At 49.1% G+C, this 17646-nt stretch overlaps 1 protein-coding gene across 8 annotated transcripts in view; it reads left to right on the top strand.

Annotated features, from left to right (window-relative positions):
• Positions 1-17646, top strand: part of pikfyve (phosphoinositide kinase, FYVE finger containing) — a 28954-nt gene that overhangs the window by 8687 nt on the left and 2621 nt on the right. For 2 of the 8 annotated variants that reach the window (XM_024260503.2, XM_036209753.1), the window contains exons 7-43: positions 662-688; positions 814-903; positions 1521-1677; positions 1762-1919; positions 2227-2338; positions 2435-2582; positions 2657-2821; positions 4151-4213; positions 4286-4415; positions 5461-5641; positions 5719-5793; positions 6122-6229; positions 6306-6446; positions 7022-7148; positions 7223-8034; positions 8105-8476; positions 8864-8964; positions 9039-9110; positions 9187-9358; positions 10946-11124; positions 11214-11327; positions 11660-11768; positions 11843-11997; positions 12459-12555; positions 13286-13343; positions 13414-13539; positions 13614-13734; positions 13850-13909; positions 14258-14353; positions 14423-14503; positions 14834-14928; positions 14996-15055; positions 16024-16200; positions 16273-16376; positions 16567-16695; positions 16767-17028; positions 17098-17172. In XM_024260503.2, coding sequence (XP_024116271.1) covers positions 662-688; positions 814-903; positions 1521-1677; positions 1762-1919; positions 2227-2338; positions 2435-2582; positions 2657-2821; positions 4151-4213; positions 4286-4415; positions 5461-5641; positions 5719-5793; positions 6122-6229; positions 6306-6446; positions 7022-7148; positions 7223-8034; positions 8105-8476; positions 8864-8964; positions 9039-9110; positions 9187-9358; positions 10946-11124; positions 11214-11327; positions 11660-11768; positions 11843-11997; positions 12459-12555; positions 13286-13343; positions 13414-13539; positions 13614-13734; positions 13850-13909; positions 14258-14353; positions 14423-14503; positions 14834-14928; positions 14996-15055; positions 16024-16200; positions 16273-16376; positions 16567-16695; positions 16767-17028; positions 17098-17172 — 5309 coding nt within the window. Of the gene's footprint in view, positions 1-661; positions 689-813; positions 904-1520; positions 1678-1761; positions 1920-2226; positions 2339-2434; positions 2583-2656; positions 2822-4150; positions 4214-4285; positions 4416-5460; positions 5642-5718; positions 5794-6121; positions 6230-6305; positions 6447-7021; positions 7149-7222; positions 8035-8104; positions 8477-8863; positions 8965-9038; positions 9111-9186; positions 9359-10945; positions 11125-11213; positions 11328-11659; positions 11769-11842; positions 11998-12458; positions 12556-13285; positions 13344-13413; positions 13540-13613; positions 13735-13849; positions 13910-13990; positions 14354-14422; positions 14504-14833; positions 14929-14995; positions 15056-16023; positions 16201-16272; positions 16377-16566; positions 16696-16766; positions 17029-17097; positions 17173-17646 lie in introns of those variants that run through there. The other 6 variants (XM_036209754.1, XM_036209756.1, XM_036209755.1 and 3 more) reach the window with 6 other exon arrangements.

A 17646-nucleotide genomic window follows, 5' to 3' on the forward strand; every position in this document is an offset into this window, starting at 1 on the left:
GCTTCACCTGCTTCACCTGCTTCACCTGCTTCACCTGCTTCACCTGCTTCACCTGCTTCCCCTGCTTCCCCTGCCACTTTGACTGCTTAGGATACTGCTGGATGTGTGGATGTATTGATAGATGGATAGGTGGATGAGTTTTTTTTTTAAAGGACAGGTAGATGTGTGAGTGAGCAAATGGATAGGTGGATGAGAGGATGGATGAGAGGATGGATGGGTAGATGTGTGGGTAGATGTGTGGATAAGTTCATATGAGTTCATGGATGTGTGAATGAGTTTTTTAAATGATGGGTGGATTTGTTAGTAAGTTCATCAGTGGATGTTTGAGTGAGTTGATGGGTGGGTAGATGGATGGATGGATGGATGGATGGACAGACAGATATGTTTTTTATGGTAAAGAACATCAAAAGTTGGTCAGCTGCTCTTAGGCAGCAAAATAAAAGCAGCTCTCCAAGCATAGATGGATTGAGAAGAATGTGAAATAAACTGATGAGATAAGAGGATGTCCTACACAGACAAACATATTTTACTGTAACTTCTGCTTGACCTCCATTGTTTTATAGCAGACTTCCGTCCTGTCATGCATGCGTTCCTTCATCTTCTGCTGCTGTGTTCCTCTCGATTTTCCTCAAAGAAATTCTTTTTCCTCTCTCCTGCTTAGAAAAACTCCTATTGGGATGAGAAAAAAGTGAGTCTTCGTTTCCTTTTTCCATCTGAGCTTCAGAAGCTTTCTGTCGAGTTCACTCACCTGAAATCTGATTGGATATGGCGGAAGAGTGAAGAAATGAAAATAACGCTGATTGTTTGTGTTAGCATGATCCACCAGGAGCCTCAGAACGGCGGCCTCACCGCAAGGCTCTCAGCGCTGCCAGAAGACGTGGGGAAGTCGCCTGCAAGAAAGAGGTGGGGCTTTTAAATCTCTCCTCCCGTCAGCTGAGACGTTTGGCTCACCAGGAAAGCTCCTCCTTTTGTAAATCGTCAGTTGTCTCCTGTGTTCGTCATTCTCATCGTTGTTTCATCATTTTTTCTATTGGTAAATAAAGTGGAATCTGTTTTTCAGTTCGAACAAATTCCTACACTAGATTTACAAACCTGTGGGAGCACAACATCTCCTAGCATCAAAGTCCTAATTTTTACATGCATTTCTGAAACAAGCTTCATGATTTCTGAATTTGACCCAGAGTAACGTTATTTTTATTTTTTTGGGTGCCAGTTACCTTGTTTGATGATTTCTAAATTCATTCAGCAAAGATCAGACCGAGAGAATGCAGACATGTTTCAAATGTTTATGGCTAGTTAAGGAAAGAGTCATGTGATCTGCCAAACTCACCCTGAATCCAAATACATTTCTAAGTTTTTGGTCTAAAACGTGAAGCCCCGCCCACTAAACATCTTCTGGTGATGTTTGTGTTGTGTGTGTGTGGTGACCTGCATGTATCCCTCCTGTAGTGTTGTGATCAGCATGTAAACGCTCTCAGGCTCCATCCCAACATTCAGTAATGATGGATGTTCCTCTGCAGGTCTGCCAGCGTAACCAACCTGTCGCTGGACCGTTCCGGATCTTCTCTGGTTCCGTCCTACGACAGTTCAGTGAGCCCACCCACAAGCCGAGCCATGTCTGGGACCAAGAGCGGCACCAAGCTGGACCACAGCGAGGAGGAGAGGAAGATCCTCCTGGTGGCTGCTCCTCTCCCTCACGCTGGTTTCAGTGTCAGCAGAGTCGGCCTCCATCCTGACTCTGGAACGTGGTGTCTGTTGCAGGACTCCTCTCAGCTGAAGGACCTGTGGAAGAAGATCTGCCATAATAACACAGGGATGGAGTTTCAGGACCACAGGTACTGGCTGAGGACCTACCCCAACTGCATTGTGGGAAAGGAGCTTGTCAACTGGCTGCTGAGGAATGGCACCATCTCCACCAGGTAATCAAATGTGTTCAGTGGGAAGGTGGGGGGAGAAGACCCCTTCCTGAGGGATGAGCGCTCTCTTCCTGATTGTAGTTCAAATCAAGCAGATGAATTTGGGTCGGGAACATGAATGAACTCGTGTCTGTGGGGGTTCTGGTTCTGGTTCAGAGGTGACAGACAGCAGGCTTAGCTGTGTAAGGGATCAGCTTTAGAAGACCTTCAGTTCCACAAAGAGCTTCCTACACTTCCTGTTTCAGAGCAGAAGCAGTCTGTAGTTCCAGATCCGATAGAGAGTTGAAGGTTCCTGATGTGTGCCCTGCAGGGCTCAGGCTATTGCCATTGGCCAGGCGCTGGTGGACGGCCGCTGGCTGGACTGTGTCACTCATCACGACCAGCTCTTCAGGGACGAGTATGCCCTGTACCGCCCTCTCCAGGTGAGTCCACATTGCTGGGATGTCTTTAGCATGGTTCATCCTGGTCTTTTGACAGCACATAGTTCTGACCGTGATGTCTCTGTGTCAAATGCACAGAGCACAGAGTTCTCAGAAACGCCATCACCAGACAGCGACAGCGTCAATTCCCTGGAGGGACACTCAGAGCCGTCCTGGTTCAAGGACATCAAGTTTGATGATAGTGACACAGAGCAGCTCGCAGAGGAGAATGAGTACACCGTCCCAAGTATGTCTAATCTTTGGATGTCTTCACACCTGAAGCCGTGGAGTTTCTGTGACGCAAAGTGTTTTGGATTCCAGACTCTGCCAGCCCCAGCAAAAGAACTTCAGTCAGCAGCTTCCACTCGGCGGTGGACAGCGACTCAGCGGCCTCTATCAACCTGAACATGGAGCAGAACAATGTCAACTTTCACATCAAGAAGCAGTCCAAGTACCCCCACGTCCCACCTGCCACCGAGCACAGAGGTCGGTGCACGCTCATGTGTCATTTCAACGGACTGGTCTGTCTGAATCGAGGGCTTCATGTTCCTCCAGTTGAAGGATCAGTGGGCTGGAATATTCGTTTTTCTCTTCCAGGCCAGCTTTTATTCTGTTTCAGTCATACAGTCTGACTGCAGAATGCTGGGATGAAAGGAAATAGTTCATCAGTCCTGATGGCTTTGGATTCATATTTTTTTTATTTTTTTTTAGCAAAAACATGATGTTTCTCTGAAGGAGATCCAGGTCTGGTTCTGGTTCTGATCTGACCTCTGAAGGTCTTCTTGATTTGTTTGGTGGGGCGGGGTCAGTAATTGCATGTTTTTTTTCTAACAAAAACTCAAACTTTAAGCGTAAATAAAACCTTAAAAAAGGAGAATTCACCAAACATCTCAGAGATCTAATCAAGCTGATGAACTGTCCTCATGGGAAACAGTTTGGACTGAATATTCTAACCAGGTTCTGCTTTGCCTCCATGAACGAGGGACACTGTTTCTGTCCAGACAGTTGGACAGTTGGATCATTTTCGAGGTGCACTTGCTTGGGTGGATTCTCCAAAACAGCAGAAAGGTGGAGCTTGTATACTCAATGCCACAGCGCTTGGCTGCACTTGCCTTGCTGATGCTGTAGTCGTTTCAGTATTTTCATTATTGCTTGTACATTCTGTGCTCTTATTTTTTTTTTGCCAATTTCTAATGTCCACTTTTGGTAGCCCCACCCACTGGCACCAGACCTGGATGTGAAATCCCACCAGAACTCTGGTGTGGACCAAACAAGAGAACTCTGGTCCTTTAAGAGTAAAGGTCTCCTTGCAGATGAACTCTGGTGTGGTTCACTTCAGTGTGAATACACCAGAGTTTTCACAGACCAAAGAGAGGAAAGAATTGTTCAAGTTAAAAGTTAAAGTCCTATTAGTTGTCACGCATCAAGTTGGGCGTTTAAAATTTGTTCTTCACATCTGACCCATCCACTGGGGCAGGGGTCAGCTGCAGACACAGGAAGAACCATTTGGTGGTTTAACCCTCCAGTCCAACTCCTTAATACAGAGTGTCAAACAGGGAGGAGGTAGGTCCTATTTTTAGTCTTTCAGTCTCAGGTCGGATACTCTTCCACAAGGCCACTGTTTGGAGGAGCTTTCGTGTAGAGCAGGGGTCAGCAACCTAGGGGTGTGACAACAAAAAGCACTGGATCTGTCTCCAGTTTATATTTTTCAGATTTGTAAAGAGTGTTCATCTCTTCTCACAATGATCTTTGATCCCTTTGATCCCCATGGCGTCACAAGGAAAGGAGGATTCAGGTTCTCTCTGCTTCTCCCAGCAGAGTTCCATGTGTCTGAAGATGGAGGTCAGAACATCTTGATCAGTGACGCTTTCATCAAGGGTAAACTCTCAGCTTCTGTTTCCACTGCAGTTTTCCTTGTCAACTCTTCCTGATGCGATCCTCTTCCTCCAGAGTCTCTGTTTAACCGGCGTGTGGAGGAGAAGGCCAAAGACATGCTGTTCACGCCGCTGGGCTGGCACCACAGCTCTCTGGACCAGCTCAGAGAGGAGAACGGGGAGAAGAAGGCCATGGAGAGGCTGCTGTGAGTGAAGCCACGCAGAAGCGGCTGCACCGCTGAGCCTCAGGCCCCGCAGGCCCCGCAGGCCCCGCAGGCCCCGCAGGCCCTGCAGCCTCTTTCTAGATTCCACTTGCTAGGCTCCGGTTTCTGACTCAGCTCTTCTAAAAAATGATCAGAAGGGGTGAAGATTTTGACAGAGCTGTTTTTAGAGTGAGAGTAGAGCCTCTCTAACCCAGTCCTTCCAGAGGCCTCTCTATCCCTCTGGTTCACTAACAGCCACCTTTGGTGGATCTTAGTTGAAGACATAAGGATCAGGGGATAATCCATTGGTGAAGAAGATGCTTCACTTAAAGAAAAAGCTGCCAGTGTCCAAGGAAAAGTCTGTTAGGAATCCAGGAGAACTCATCTTCCAGATCTCTTTAAGAAGACTTTATGAAAGCGAGCCATAAACCCTGAGACCTGGGTTGTAGTGACTGACTGATATGCTCCTTTCAGGGCTGATACCAATTATGAGACGACTGATAACAAATTATATGTGGCCAATTTACTGGTTGACCCCCACTGTGTGTTTGAACCCCTTCTGGGCTAAATCTGTGCTTCCTTATTCAACATGGACATTTTCAAAACACACTACATAAATAAATCTGATTCACAGCCTCAACACTGAGGGGACATAATTAGAAAGGAAAACTTCTTCCATTTAGAACCTGCTTCACGCACTCAAACAGCCTCAGCCAGCCTCTGAAAAAGCATTACTGGACAAAAACATAATATTGTTGTCAGAAACTGTTTCAATTCCCACAAGTGAAATCTCGGCAGATGCCTAAGAAAGAACGAGCAGATGTCAAACTTTGCAGGATCAGGAAGCAGCTGCTGCTACAGTTCAAAGGCAAAGGTCTTAGAAACGATCTTTACACCAGAACGTAATCTCTGTCATCGAAGAGCTCATATGACAATCTGAACACGGGAAGGGACACTTCTCAGCCACAGGAGAAAGTAGAATTTAAAAGTGTAGGTATTCTTGAATTGAATGAAGACGTAAACGGTGTGTTCCCCTCCCCGCATTCAGCTCAGCCAACCACAGCCACATGATGGCGCTGCTGCAGCAGCTGCTCTACAGCGAGTCCCTGTCTCTGTCGTGGAGGGACATCATCGTACCTGTGGTGCGACAGGTGGTTCAGACCGTCCGGCCTGACATCCGTAACTGTGACGACGACATGGACATCCGACAGCTGGTCCACATTAAGAAGGTGGGCGTGGCTTTGCTTTAACCTCCAGATGCCACAGAGGCAGCAGATCAGAAACACCAATTTCTATCTCTGTCCAGATTCCTGGAGGCAGAAAGTTTGACTCCATGATGGTGAACGGCTTCATGTGCACCAAGAACATCGCCCACAAGAAGGTGGGGTGACATGAGCCCCCGTTTGCTTTTTATGGACACGCTAGTTTTTACTAGGAACATAACTGCTTTCCTAATCAACTCTGAATCATTTATCTAAAAGATCTCTGGTCGTAGACAGTGGTGGGCATGTTTTGTTCTTTCTTCATCCTGTACCAGATTCAATGCTGTCTGCAGTTTTCTCTGAAGCCCACTCTCTTCCCCACCCCACCTCCACCCTATAGTCACTGGAACGGCTCCAGCATCCCTGTAGCCCAACACATCACTAGATGATGGATTGATGAAATGTAAAAGATTCATTTCAGCAGCTACGTGTTTGTCTGGAATCTAGATGAACTCCTACATCAAGAATCCCAAGATCCTGCTGCTGCGCTGCTCCATAGAGTACCTGTACAGGGAGGAGACCAAGTTCACCTGCATCGACCCCATTGTGCTGCAGGTGAGGCTGCGTCTCCAGCAAACACCAGCAACCTTTAGCTGCACTGCTTCTGGATATGACGGCCTTCTCTCTTCAGGAGCGGGAGTTTCTGAAGAACTACGTCCAGCGCATCGTGGATGTCCGACCAAACCTGGTTCTGGTGGAGAAGACGGTGTCCCGCATAGCTCAGGAGATGCTGATGGAACACGGCATCACTCTGGTCATCAACGTTAAAGAGGTCAGGGCACTTCCCTCTGTGGAGACGTTCTCTTTTTGTGTAGAATATTTACAATTGTGCAAACCCAGAACAATCTTGTCGGCCTGACATGGGCTCTACAACAGCAGATACCAGACCGTACAGCCTCATCACAGCGTTAAGCTGGCCCCGCCCCATTAGAAGACCTGCAGCTCCATCTGCCACCCTTACTGTTCTCCAGATCTCCCACAACATCTTGCTGTTGATTACCTGTTACCATAGCAACTGCCAAAACTCTCCTACCAGCTGGTCAGACAGAGAAGTCTGGTTCATGTTTTCTCTGCTCCACACCGCTGCATGTTCAGCATGACCTGCTGACCTTCTCCATCTTCTCCTCTGAGTTAACCGGTCTGATGCTGACTGTGAAATATTTAGCAGAGGGGATGTAGCAGAGCTGGATCTCACTGAGATCAGCTGTTCTTTCACTGATTCTGTATGATGGCAGACACACCTGTGGAAGAGTCTGAAACACCTGAACTCAGTCACCTGCACAGATCAGGGAGCGTGTTTGCCAACCTCGGTGTTTTTTTCCACCTCAAATGACTTCTCTCCTGCAGCAAGTCCTAAACAGGGTGGGCCGTATGACCCAGGGGGACCTGGTGATGTCCATGGACCAGCTCCTCACCAAGCCTCGTCTGGGAACCTGCCACAAATTCTACATGCAGCCCTTCACGCTGCCCAACGGTAAGGCCTGCGCTGCAGCGCCGCCTGCTGAAGGTGCCGCTCCGTGCTGCTGTCACGTCTGCGTCTGCTTCCAGGTGAGCTGAAGACGTTGATGTTCTTCGAGGGCTGCCCGCCTCACCTGGGCTGCTCCATCAAGCTGCGAGGTGCATCGGAGTATGAGCTGGCAAGGGTGAAGGAGATCATCAAGCTGATGGTGTGTGTTGCGTACCACTCTCAGCTGGAGATTTCCTTCCTCATGGATGAGTTTGCAATGCCCCCCAGCTTGCCCCAGAGCAGCTCCTTCCCTTGCTTGCTGGGTGGGGGAGCTGCAGAGGAGGAGATGGGCGGAGGCAGCCAGGAGAGCACCGTGCTGAGTGAAGACTCTGCAGCAGAAGGGCATCCTGAGGACATAGCCAGTCCTCCAGAGTCTTCATCAAAAATGGATCAAATGGACGTTTTCAAAGATAAACGGAGTCGGGACGCAGCCCCCCCACCTGTCCAAGAGGGGGCGCCCAATGCAGAGACAAGGACCTCCTCCCCAGTGTCCAACTCCCCCGCTCTGCCTCCGTTCCTCATGGAAGAGGACCAGGAGATGGACTCGGACACTCTGATCGGGGGGACAGGGGGGGAGGGCAGCCAGCTGAGGGAGGGGTCTCCTGGTTTGGAGGAGAGGGAGCACACAGACACCCCCAAGCTGTTCCGGGACCCGCTGCAGGACGACACGGGGATGTTTGTGGCCGAGCAGGTGTCCTCATCCGATGACCAGCTGAAGTCCATCTCTGCTGCCTTCAAACAGGAGCTGAAGGACATCATCCTGTGTATCTCGCCCTTCATCACCTTCAGGGAGCCCTTTCTGCTCACTGCCGAGGGCATGCACTGCCCCAGCAGGGACTACTTCCCCGAGCAGGTACCCCTGCAAGATGCAGGCCTTCATCCTGGGAAAAGGCTTCAACTCCTCATGTGTTTCCTCCTCCTAGGTGTACCTGTCTCCTCTCCTCAACAAGGACCTGAAAGAGCTAGACGGGCGCAGAAAGCGGCAGATGCTCAAAGACTCGGGGCCCTCCAGCCTGGGGGGGGCACAAGCAGCTGCTAGCGGGCCCTCGAGACCCATAGAGTTCCTGCCCTGCCACAGTCTCACCAAGACCCGCATCGTGGAGCACCTGGGCAGCAGCAAGGACCTGGCCAGGATGCTGGCAGACTACAGGGCCAGCGGAGGTCGGATCCGGCAGAAAGAAGCTCTAGATCCCTTTGGTTCTGCCGGTCCCAGAGCCACCCCCAAGCTGCCAGGGAAAGCCGACAGTGAGGAGGACAAGCAGAACAAGCCAAGTGACCCCAGCTGGACTTCAAAGGTGAGACCAGCTCACGGGGCTTCAATCCATGAGAAGGAAATTATCTGTTCAGGAGTGTTTCTGAAAAGAGGAGGAGGATCTAACAGAGAGAGCTAACTGCTAATGCTGCTATGTAGCTTCAGAATCATTGCAGATGAACATCTGTAGACATGTAGGTAAATAAAAGCCAAAGGACAATAAATCAAATGTCACTTGAGCTGCTCCCACAGTTTAAAGACTGTTTGTGTCTCTGCTGATTCAGTTTTAATTCATCTTTCAAAAATCTATGACTTTCAGATGGAAAACATGAATCAACCATGATGTTCTGGCTCTTATAGTGAAAGTGTTCTTGTGTTTCATCCCAAAAATCTCCATCCTCCTCCTCTCCTTCTCCTGTGTCGTCCTCAGCTGGACTGTCTGAACCCCATCAACCATCAGCGGCTGTGCGTGCTGTTCAGCAGCTCATCGGTCCAGTCCAACAACGCACCCAACCACTGCGTCAGCCCCTGGTAAACTCCTCACACACCTCCTCCTGAGCGCTCCTCTTTAACCAGCACTGCCTAACCAGTCTGGGGCTTCACAGGATTGTGATGATGGAGTTCTACGGAAAGAACGACCTGTCTCTGGGGGTTTTCTTGGAGCGCTACTGCTTCAGGTGAGACCTGCTTTCAGACGCCTCCCTCTGCCAAGGAAACCTACAGGAGCACAGTCTGACGGAGTCTGTTGTCCAGGCCATCGTACCCGTGTCCCAGCCCCTTCTGTGAGACTCCCATGGTGCACCACATCCGCCGGTTCGTGCACGGCAGTGGCTGCGTGCAGATTGTGCTAAAGGAACTGGACTCCCCTGTGCCTGGATATCAGCACACCATTCTCAACTACTCATGGTGTCGCATCTGCAAGCAGGTCAGCACACACGCTCACTGTGCACACGCTCACCGTGCACACGCTCACTGTGCACATCAGGGACGTGAGATCACTGGAGGCAGTGTCATCATCCTCACCACAAACCTGCCATCATGAGATCTTATGCTACTAATAAAATAAATATGTCCAACTATCTGTGCTAGAAAGTAGAGCTGCCACAAACAATTATTTTAATAGACTAATCACCGATTATTTTTTCAGATCAGTTGACTAATCAGGTCATGCTCAAAGTGGATGTAAAGCACACATCTTAATTATCATTAAACTAACTAAAAATAAAGATAGTTAAGATGCTAGTTTATTAAACCTAAATAAATCGTACAGCTTCTGTCCTTCATGAGTTTCTGGTATTAAAACAAGATTAAATCAAATGAGATCAGCATCTGAAACAAGGAACTATTTTTCCCTAAAGATAAAGTTTTGGTCTCACTGACTCAAATATAAAAAAGTACATTTTTAGGTGCTGAACGCTCACAACTCTGTTCAACTTTACTACAATCTGACTCCATATAATATAAAGTAACGACTAATGGACTATTAAATTAGTTGTCGACCGTTTTAATAGTCAATTAGTCGACTAATTGTGGGAGCCCTACTATAAATGTTTAATTATAATCATTTTGACTCTGTTTTGCATATTTCCTGTTCAGTCACTCACAGCATAGGCTGTGAGGTGAAGCAGCACTGACGTCTGTCTTATGTTAGTTTGTGCAATCCCATGTAAGCTGGGATGATTGTGTGTCTCTAGCTTACTCAGCATATGCTAATAATGGGATTCTTTATTAAATGTTTTTATTCACCATAGTAATTTTTCTTACACATCCTCATTATCTTCATGTGTGAGTGCATGCGTCCTTGCTGTGTCTATTAAGGTTAACAGAATGATTCCAGTGAAGGGCCAAAGTCACGCAACCAGGCAGACGATGACATGACGGAGACGGGAAGAACTAAACTCCAAACATTTCATCTCATTTAGACACAAACAGCTCTTTGACATCCAGAACTGAACCTCCGGTGAGCTTTTATTCAGAAAATCAGGATTAAATTCAAGGGGAAAATAACACAGGGCCCAAGATGGGTTCCTGTGGAACACCAAAGGTAGAGAAGAGATCCACTAACCTTTACTGCTAAACGTGTCAGTAAAATGAAGCGTGAGCTGCAGAACTTTAAGTGACAGCTTTCCCCTCGATGTCGTGAACACAATCGCTGTTTGCTGCCTGACAAAGGCTACTTTGTTAATCAAATAAAAGAACTTCCTTCGGCGGATCAGGTGTGTTTGGAGCTTCAGTGGCAGGCTTGTTGGACAGCATGAAAGACACCGGCCCTCGAGGCCTGGATTCTAACACAACTGTGTGTAAAAGTCAGACTGTTGGAATTCTTTGAGGGTATTGTCATCATCAGAAAGACCGTCTTTCAGCAGAAGATTCTGTCATGAACGCTTGATAAGTAGTTTGTAACGTGGGATGCTCTGACATCTGAGTTGGACTTGATGTATGAATGTACCCCTGTAAACGTCCCAGCTGCAGGTTGAGCTGTAGGATCTGAGTCCACATGTCCTCCCTGCAGGTGACTCCAGTGGTGCCGCTGTCCAACGACTCTTGGTCCATGTCTTTTGCCAAATACCTGGAGCTTCGCTTCTACGGCCACCAGTACACCAGACGGGCCAACGCAGAGCCCTGTGGACACTCCATTCACAAAGACTACCACCAGTACTTCTCCTACAACCAGATGGTGGCTTCCTTCAGGTATCTGTTCTCCTGCCACTGAGCCCAAGACTGAAGGAAACCACAAACCCCCACAACCTGTTTCTCCATCATTCTTCTGGTTTCCTCAGCTACACACCTGTCAGGCTGCTGGAGATCTGTCTTCCTCGACCCAAGATCTTCATCAAGAACCTGGGGCCCTCTAAAACCAGCCTGCAGCAGGACTTGAAGGACTTCTCTCAGAAGTAAGCGCTCTGAAGGCTTATATTGCAGCATGTTTTCTAGGGCCGCTTTTCTCCTTCAGAATTTGCTGGACTTGTCGTGTTAACAATACAAGAATGACAGTAAATCAAAGAACATAAACACTAGAGCTGAGGTGTTAAAGGGTGAAAGAGGCTGACGGGAGTTTCATGTCGTGTCTGAGTTGGTGACTGGGACATCAGCCAGTTTTGGGTGCTGCTGCTTCATGGTGGGCATTGTGCATCAGGTCAGAGCTTTCGGTCGGTGTCGAGCTCTGATTTATGGTTTTGGTGACTTCGACCGTACCACCCTTAATAGCTCCGCTTCTTTTCCTCAGAGTGTCTCAGGTGTACCTTGCCATCGACGACCGCCTTACCTCCCTGAAGACGGACACGTTCAGTAAGACACGGGAGGAGAAGATGGAGGATCTGTTTGCTCAGAAGGATGTAGGTGAACTTAGCTTTCCGTCTTCCTCTTTGCATCTTTCTGTTGGCTTCATTTTCTGCTCCTTTGTGCTCAGATGGAGGAGGCGGAGCTTCGCAGCTGGATTGAAAAGCTTCAGGTGCGACTGCAGTCCTGCGGCCTGGACTCTCCTCATCAGCTGCAGGCTGTCCTGGAGTCTCTGGTGGTGAAGAAGCAGAGTCTGTGTGAGATGCTGCAGTCGTGGAACAGCAGGTCAGAGCTTGAACCCACACATTCTTCATGTTTCTTCAATTTTCCTCCAATTATTCTGGTTCCTCCAACATTTCAGCTCTTCATCTTTCAGTAAGCTGAACTGCCCACCTGAAACACTGAAGTCCTTCATTCTTTCAGCTGAAATCCTTCAATCATCTGTGGGTCACATGATCAAACCCTGTCATGTGACCTGTGGCTTTGTTTTGGCCTCTGTTCCACCAGACTTCCACCAGACTGCTGCTTTTTTGGCTGATAGGATTTTGACATTGAAGTGGATGTGGAATAGCTTCATTTGTTGCACCTATGAATGGTATTTGTTTCCATTTCAGTTCCACACCTGCTGTCAGTGGGTGAAGGTCCTTCCCTGAGCTGAGGCTTTGCTGCAGCTTAGCATGGAAAGACCCTGAACTGTGTCCGAGCAGAGAGTTGTGATCCTCCATGTCTGACGTCTTTGCTCACAGACTTCAGGACCTGTTCCAGCAGGAGAAGGGCAGGAAGCGTCTGTCTGTCCCCCCGAGTCCAGGCAGGCACAGACCGGCCACCACTGAGGACATGAAGGTCAGGACCGACCCAAAACACAGAAACGAGCTCCAACACAGGGAGCACAGGTGGAGGCTAAAGCATGGCGCCGCCCTGGTTTATACTTTAGTCCAGTGGTGTCAAACTCCTTTTGGTTCTGGGGCCACATTCTGATATCAAGTGGGCCGTACCAGTATCATAATAGTTAAATAACCTATGGTCAGCTTTTTATCTGTAGCTTTGTTTTGTTTTTTCTCAGTTGGAGAAATACCTCAAACAACCCAGTAGCATAATCACCTATTATTGTCTTGATCTTTTTGACAACGACATTTTGGTAATTGCCCACCTGATAACTTTTATAGCAACAGCAGTGAGACTGGAAGGGAACCTAACTGCATCTTACCCAGATGTGGCAAGCGCTGGCAAAGAAATGCTGTTTATTTCTTGATCTTTTGTTATACCAGTATTTCTTTGCCTTTGCTGCTCCTAGTGGCAGAATTGTGCATTGCAGTCATTTCTTTAAAGAACCATACCTACCCAAAGGAATGGAGTAGAAACCTGCTTTTTCCCAACATGCTTCTATGTTTTTCTCTTCATGACTGGCCGGATTAAACCATCTGGTGGGCCAGATGTGCCCTTTGGGCCCTGTGTTTGACACCCCTGCTTTAGTCTCCACACAGACACTCCTCCTCACATGTGTGATGTGAAGATTCCAGCTTTTAGTTTTCATCACAGCTCCTAGCAAACCCTTCTCTGTTGTTGTTTCCAGAGCGCCCTGGACTCCTCACCGCGAAACCCATCTCCTGTGGTTCAGAACGGAGACAAAGGCATGTCTGAAGACGTCAGAGGAGTTCCTCTGTGGTCTTCCTGTGGTATTAATGTTGTTTTGTTCCGCAGAGGACCGTCCCCTCTCAGCGATGCCCTCCACTGCCTCCCTGCAGCAGGCTGTGGGGGAGTCCGGCGGCGACCCGGCCGCTCCCGGACCCGCCACCATGGAGCAGGACTCCCTCAGCATCCCTGAAGGTTCTTGCTGAAGTGCTGAGATCTGGTGCAATGCTCTGTGCTGCTCCTCACCTCCTTCATCTTCTGGCTTTTAGATGTGTTTGACGGACACCTGCTGGGCTCCACTGATAGCCAGGTGAAGGAAAAATCCACCATGAAGGCCATCTTGGCCAACTTTCTGCCCGGCAACAGCTTCAGCCCCATCCCGGTTCCATTGTAAGTTATGCAGTCAGGTGGGATTGTTTGTCTCCAAAGCTCCCAGTGTGTGGTGATCGGGTCTCTGCGCAGAGATTTCGGGGCCCCAATGAGCTCAGGCGCTCTCTGTGTCCAGGTCCTGTGGCTGCAAAAAAAGCCCACACCATCAGCCCCCCAGCGCCGTGCCTAGCAGCTGGTATGAGGAGTTTGTGCTGGTTTTCTTTTCATGAGGACTTTTTGGAGGCTTGTTTGAGCCGTGTGGTCCTCCTGTTAACAGGCGTGTTTGTGGGCTGTCCTGGCATGAACTCTAACACTCGATGTGCTAACGGAGGCCTTCAGAGTCTGAGCCGCAGCTCGGACATTTCTCTGGTCAGACCTTTCTCCTGCACAGACTGATGAAGGCTGCAGAGCAGCAGGTGTGCTTCAGCATGTTCTGAGGGTTCCTGAAGGGACCCCAGCTGATCTTCCCAAACGCCTTTTCTCCAGAGCATGCATGTCAACCTGAAGGAAGCAGCTGTTTCACCTCACAGCTTTCTGTCTGCAGCGATCCGGACAAACACTACCTGATGCACGAACACGAGCGCGTGCCTATCGCCGTGTGTGAGAGAGAGCCCAGCTCCATCATCGCTTTTGCCCTCAGGTGACCACACCCTATCTCTGGCTGCATGTGTTTCACGTGAAACGGCTCCGATAATCGTTTATCTTCCAGCTGCAAAGAGTACAAGACTGCTCTGGATGATCTGTCCAAGACGTCAAAGGCAGGAGGAGAGGAATCTACAGCAGCTGGAAGGTACTGGACCTTCAATCATGCAGAGTACTTGACTTCCATAGTACGATGGAATCCCTCCCAGTGTGTTCTAACATGTGCTGGTCTAAGCTGACAATCACTCGTTTAAACTTAGCCTGCCTTCAGTGAACCCAGCACAGAGTCTGCTGGGAAATGAGGAAGCAGCCATAGAGGCTGAGCTGCATGTAGAAGTCTGAATGGAGAAAGACAGAAGCTGCTCACACGTTTGAACCAACCTAAGTCTTTCTGAAGGTTCTCCCTTCTGAAGCCACAGAAGTTCAGACATTTCAGCTTCACGCTGAAGGTGGGCTTGACACTGCTTGTGTCCTGCAGCGCCGCAGACGTCCGGCTGAGGAGCAGCCCCGCCAGGCCCAGCGAGTCTTCGTCTGCCCTGCAGAGCCGCAGCAGCGCTGACGCCGATCCGCTCAGTGCGTATCCAAAGCTCCCTCACACACAGGGCAGGACACACACCTCACACCTGTGTCTGTGTTTCAGAGGACACGGACGCTGCTGACAAACAGAAGAAGCACAGCCTGAACCCACACGTGGAGCTGCGTGAGTAAAAGCATGAATTTCCTGAACATGCTAAATGTTTTTCATTGCAGAAATTGCAGACATTCTAAAAATTCCCATTTATTTCAATGGGGCTGGAAAAATAGCATAAATTGCATAAAATCTTAAAAACCTTAAAATGTATGAATACCAAAAATTCAAGCAGGAATGTCCTTAACATGCTGAACGTTTTGATACCAAGATTGCAGAAACTGCTGATAGTGTGATTGAAAAATAAATAATAAGAGAGAGAAAAAGACAATTAAAGATTGGTTGTCCACTGATCCCCACCCAGATTGGGTCCTTAGCCAAGACCCTTGACGCTGCTGCCTAACTGGGTCCCTGTGCCCCTCAAGTACAGGGTTGTGTCAGGAAGGGCATCCGACGTAAAAACTCTGACAAATCACTGATGTGAAACAGTGGGTGTTGTTACGCTGTGGGGACCCCGAAAGGGATAAGCTGAAAGGTGAAGAAGATCTTTTTTAATCAAAGAGCCTCAATGGAGGGGTAAAAAGCCACACGTGGCTCCAGGGCATCAGCTTGCTGACCCCTGCACTAGGTCATGAAAAACTGTAACTCGTGGAAAAAGTGGATTTAGAGGCAACAAGAAGAAAGATGTTTCTGGAAGCTGTGAGAAAACCACATTTTGCCAAAAAATGGGAGGAGAAAGGGAGAGCAGAGTTGGGATCGGTGGTCGAGTAGAGCTGTGTGTCGGCGGTGTAGAAGTGGAATTAAAAGTTATTTCTATAAATATTACGAAGTGAAACCAGATGACTCATGATGATTGCCAGGACAGAGCCCTGAGGAACACCATGTGTTCAGCAGGGAATACAAACTCTAGAGTTGGTTGACCGAGTAAAATCAGACAGGTACGAACTGAACCAGGTGAGGGTCCAAACGTTCATTTAGAAAGGAAACTGTCAGTTGCTGCCGCTGGAACCATCTGAGGGAATCTTCTCTTCAACTCACAGAGTTCTCTGACGCCAACGCCAAGTTCTACTGTCGGATCTACTACGCCGAGGACTTCCACAAGATGCGCGAGGAGATCATGGAGAGCAGCGAGGAGGACTTTGTCCGCTCGCTGTCGCACTGCGTGAACTGGCAGGCGCGGGGGGGGAAGTCTGGAGCTGTGTTCTACGCCACGGAAGGTGGGGCCCGCTGCACCACAGCCTGTGAGCTCTGATGGAGCTGCAGCTCTAACTTCTCTGTGTCCCGCCCAGACGACCGCTTCATCCTCAAGCAGATGCCCAGACTGGAGGTCCAGTCCTTCCTGGACTTCGCCCCGCACTACTTCACCTACATCACGGGGGCTGTGCAACAGAAGGTACGCCGCTTCCTGTCCTGTAGAAATCATGTTGTGAAACATTAACTCTCTAACACCAGAATCTACTGGAATGATGTTGATCGTGTTCACAATTAAAAAAATATATATATATATGTATATATAATAGTAAATCAAAGCCCCACCCACCCTGCCTGGATCAGGGAGCTCACACAACCCATTTATCCCACAGCGGCCAACGGCTCTCGCCAAGATCCTTGGAGTTTACAGGATCGGCTACAAGAATTCCCAAAACAACACGGAGAAGAAGCTGGACCTGCTGGTCATGGAGAACCTCTTCTATGGCCGCAAGATGTCTCAGGTGAGCAGAGATGTCTTAGGCGGCAGAGCTCCTTCGGACCTCCGTGAGCTGAGTGAGCAGCGTGTCTGCAGGTGTTCGACCTGAAGGGCTCGCTCAGGAACCGGAACGTGAAGACGGACTCGGGGAAGGAGAGCTGTGAGGTGGTCCTGCTGGACGAGAACCTGCTGAAGCTGATCCACGACAACCCCCTCTACATCCGCTCACACTGCAAGGCCATCCTGCGGGCTGCCATTCACAGCGACGCCTACTTTCTGTCCAGTCACCTCATCATCGACTACTCCCTGCTGGTGGGGCGGGACGATGCCACTGACCAGCTGGTGGTGGGAATCATAGGTGAGGAGGATGGTGGGAGGACGGTCTGCTTCATCTTCTTCAGCTCTTCATCTGCACCTTCTTCTGCAGATTACATCCGGACGTTCACCTGGGACAAGAGACTGGAGATGGTTGTCAAATCCACAGGAATCCTGGGGGGTCAAGGTAAAAGCAAACCCGCTTCAGAACGGTTTGAAGCTCAGGTCTGAAGCAGCCTGAAGCTGGAGCTGCTTCTCAACCCAGAGGCAGCTTCCTGGTCTGTCTGCTTTTCCTGATGCTGCTACACAAGTCTGGAGTCAGAAGCTTCGGTGTCTTCAGTTCAGGAGCTCAGCTTCTGTCTGTGCTGGTATCAGAACTGGACTGTGGTTGTGTCCCAATTCCTTCAGCCAGCAAGGCTAAGTGGGCCCATATGGTTTAAAAGTTGGCAGAAAACCTGGTTCCTAAATGAGTTTGTCCAGTTTCTGTGGTTGCTCCACCTGGGATTCAGTGGGTTAGCTCGCAAGCTAACCAGCTGCCCGATGGACAGCATAGCTAGCGAGCTCCACTGTAGCATGCTAATGAGCTCTCAAGCTAGCGAGTTCCGCTGTAGCATGCTAATGAGCTCTTCTGTAGCCTGGTAGTAAGCTTTCTCTGCATTGA

The sequence above is a fragment of the Oryzias melastigma genome, linkage group LG21 (assembly GCF_002922805.2).
Source record: "Oryzias melastigma strain HK-1 linkage group LG21, ASM292280v2, whole genome shotgun sequence".
Lineage (NCBI taxonomy): Eukaryota > Metazoa > Chordata > Actinopteri > Beloniformes > Adrianichthyidae > Oryzias > Oryzias melastigma.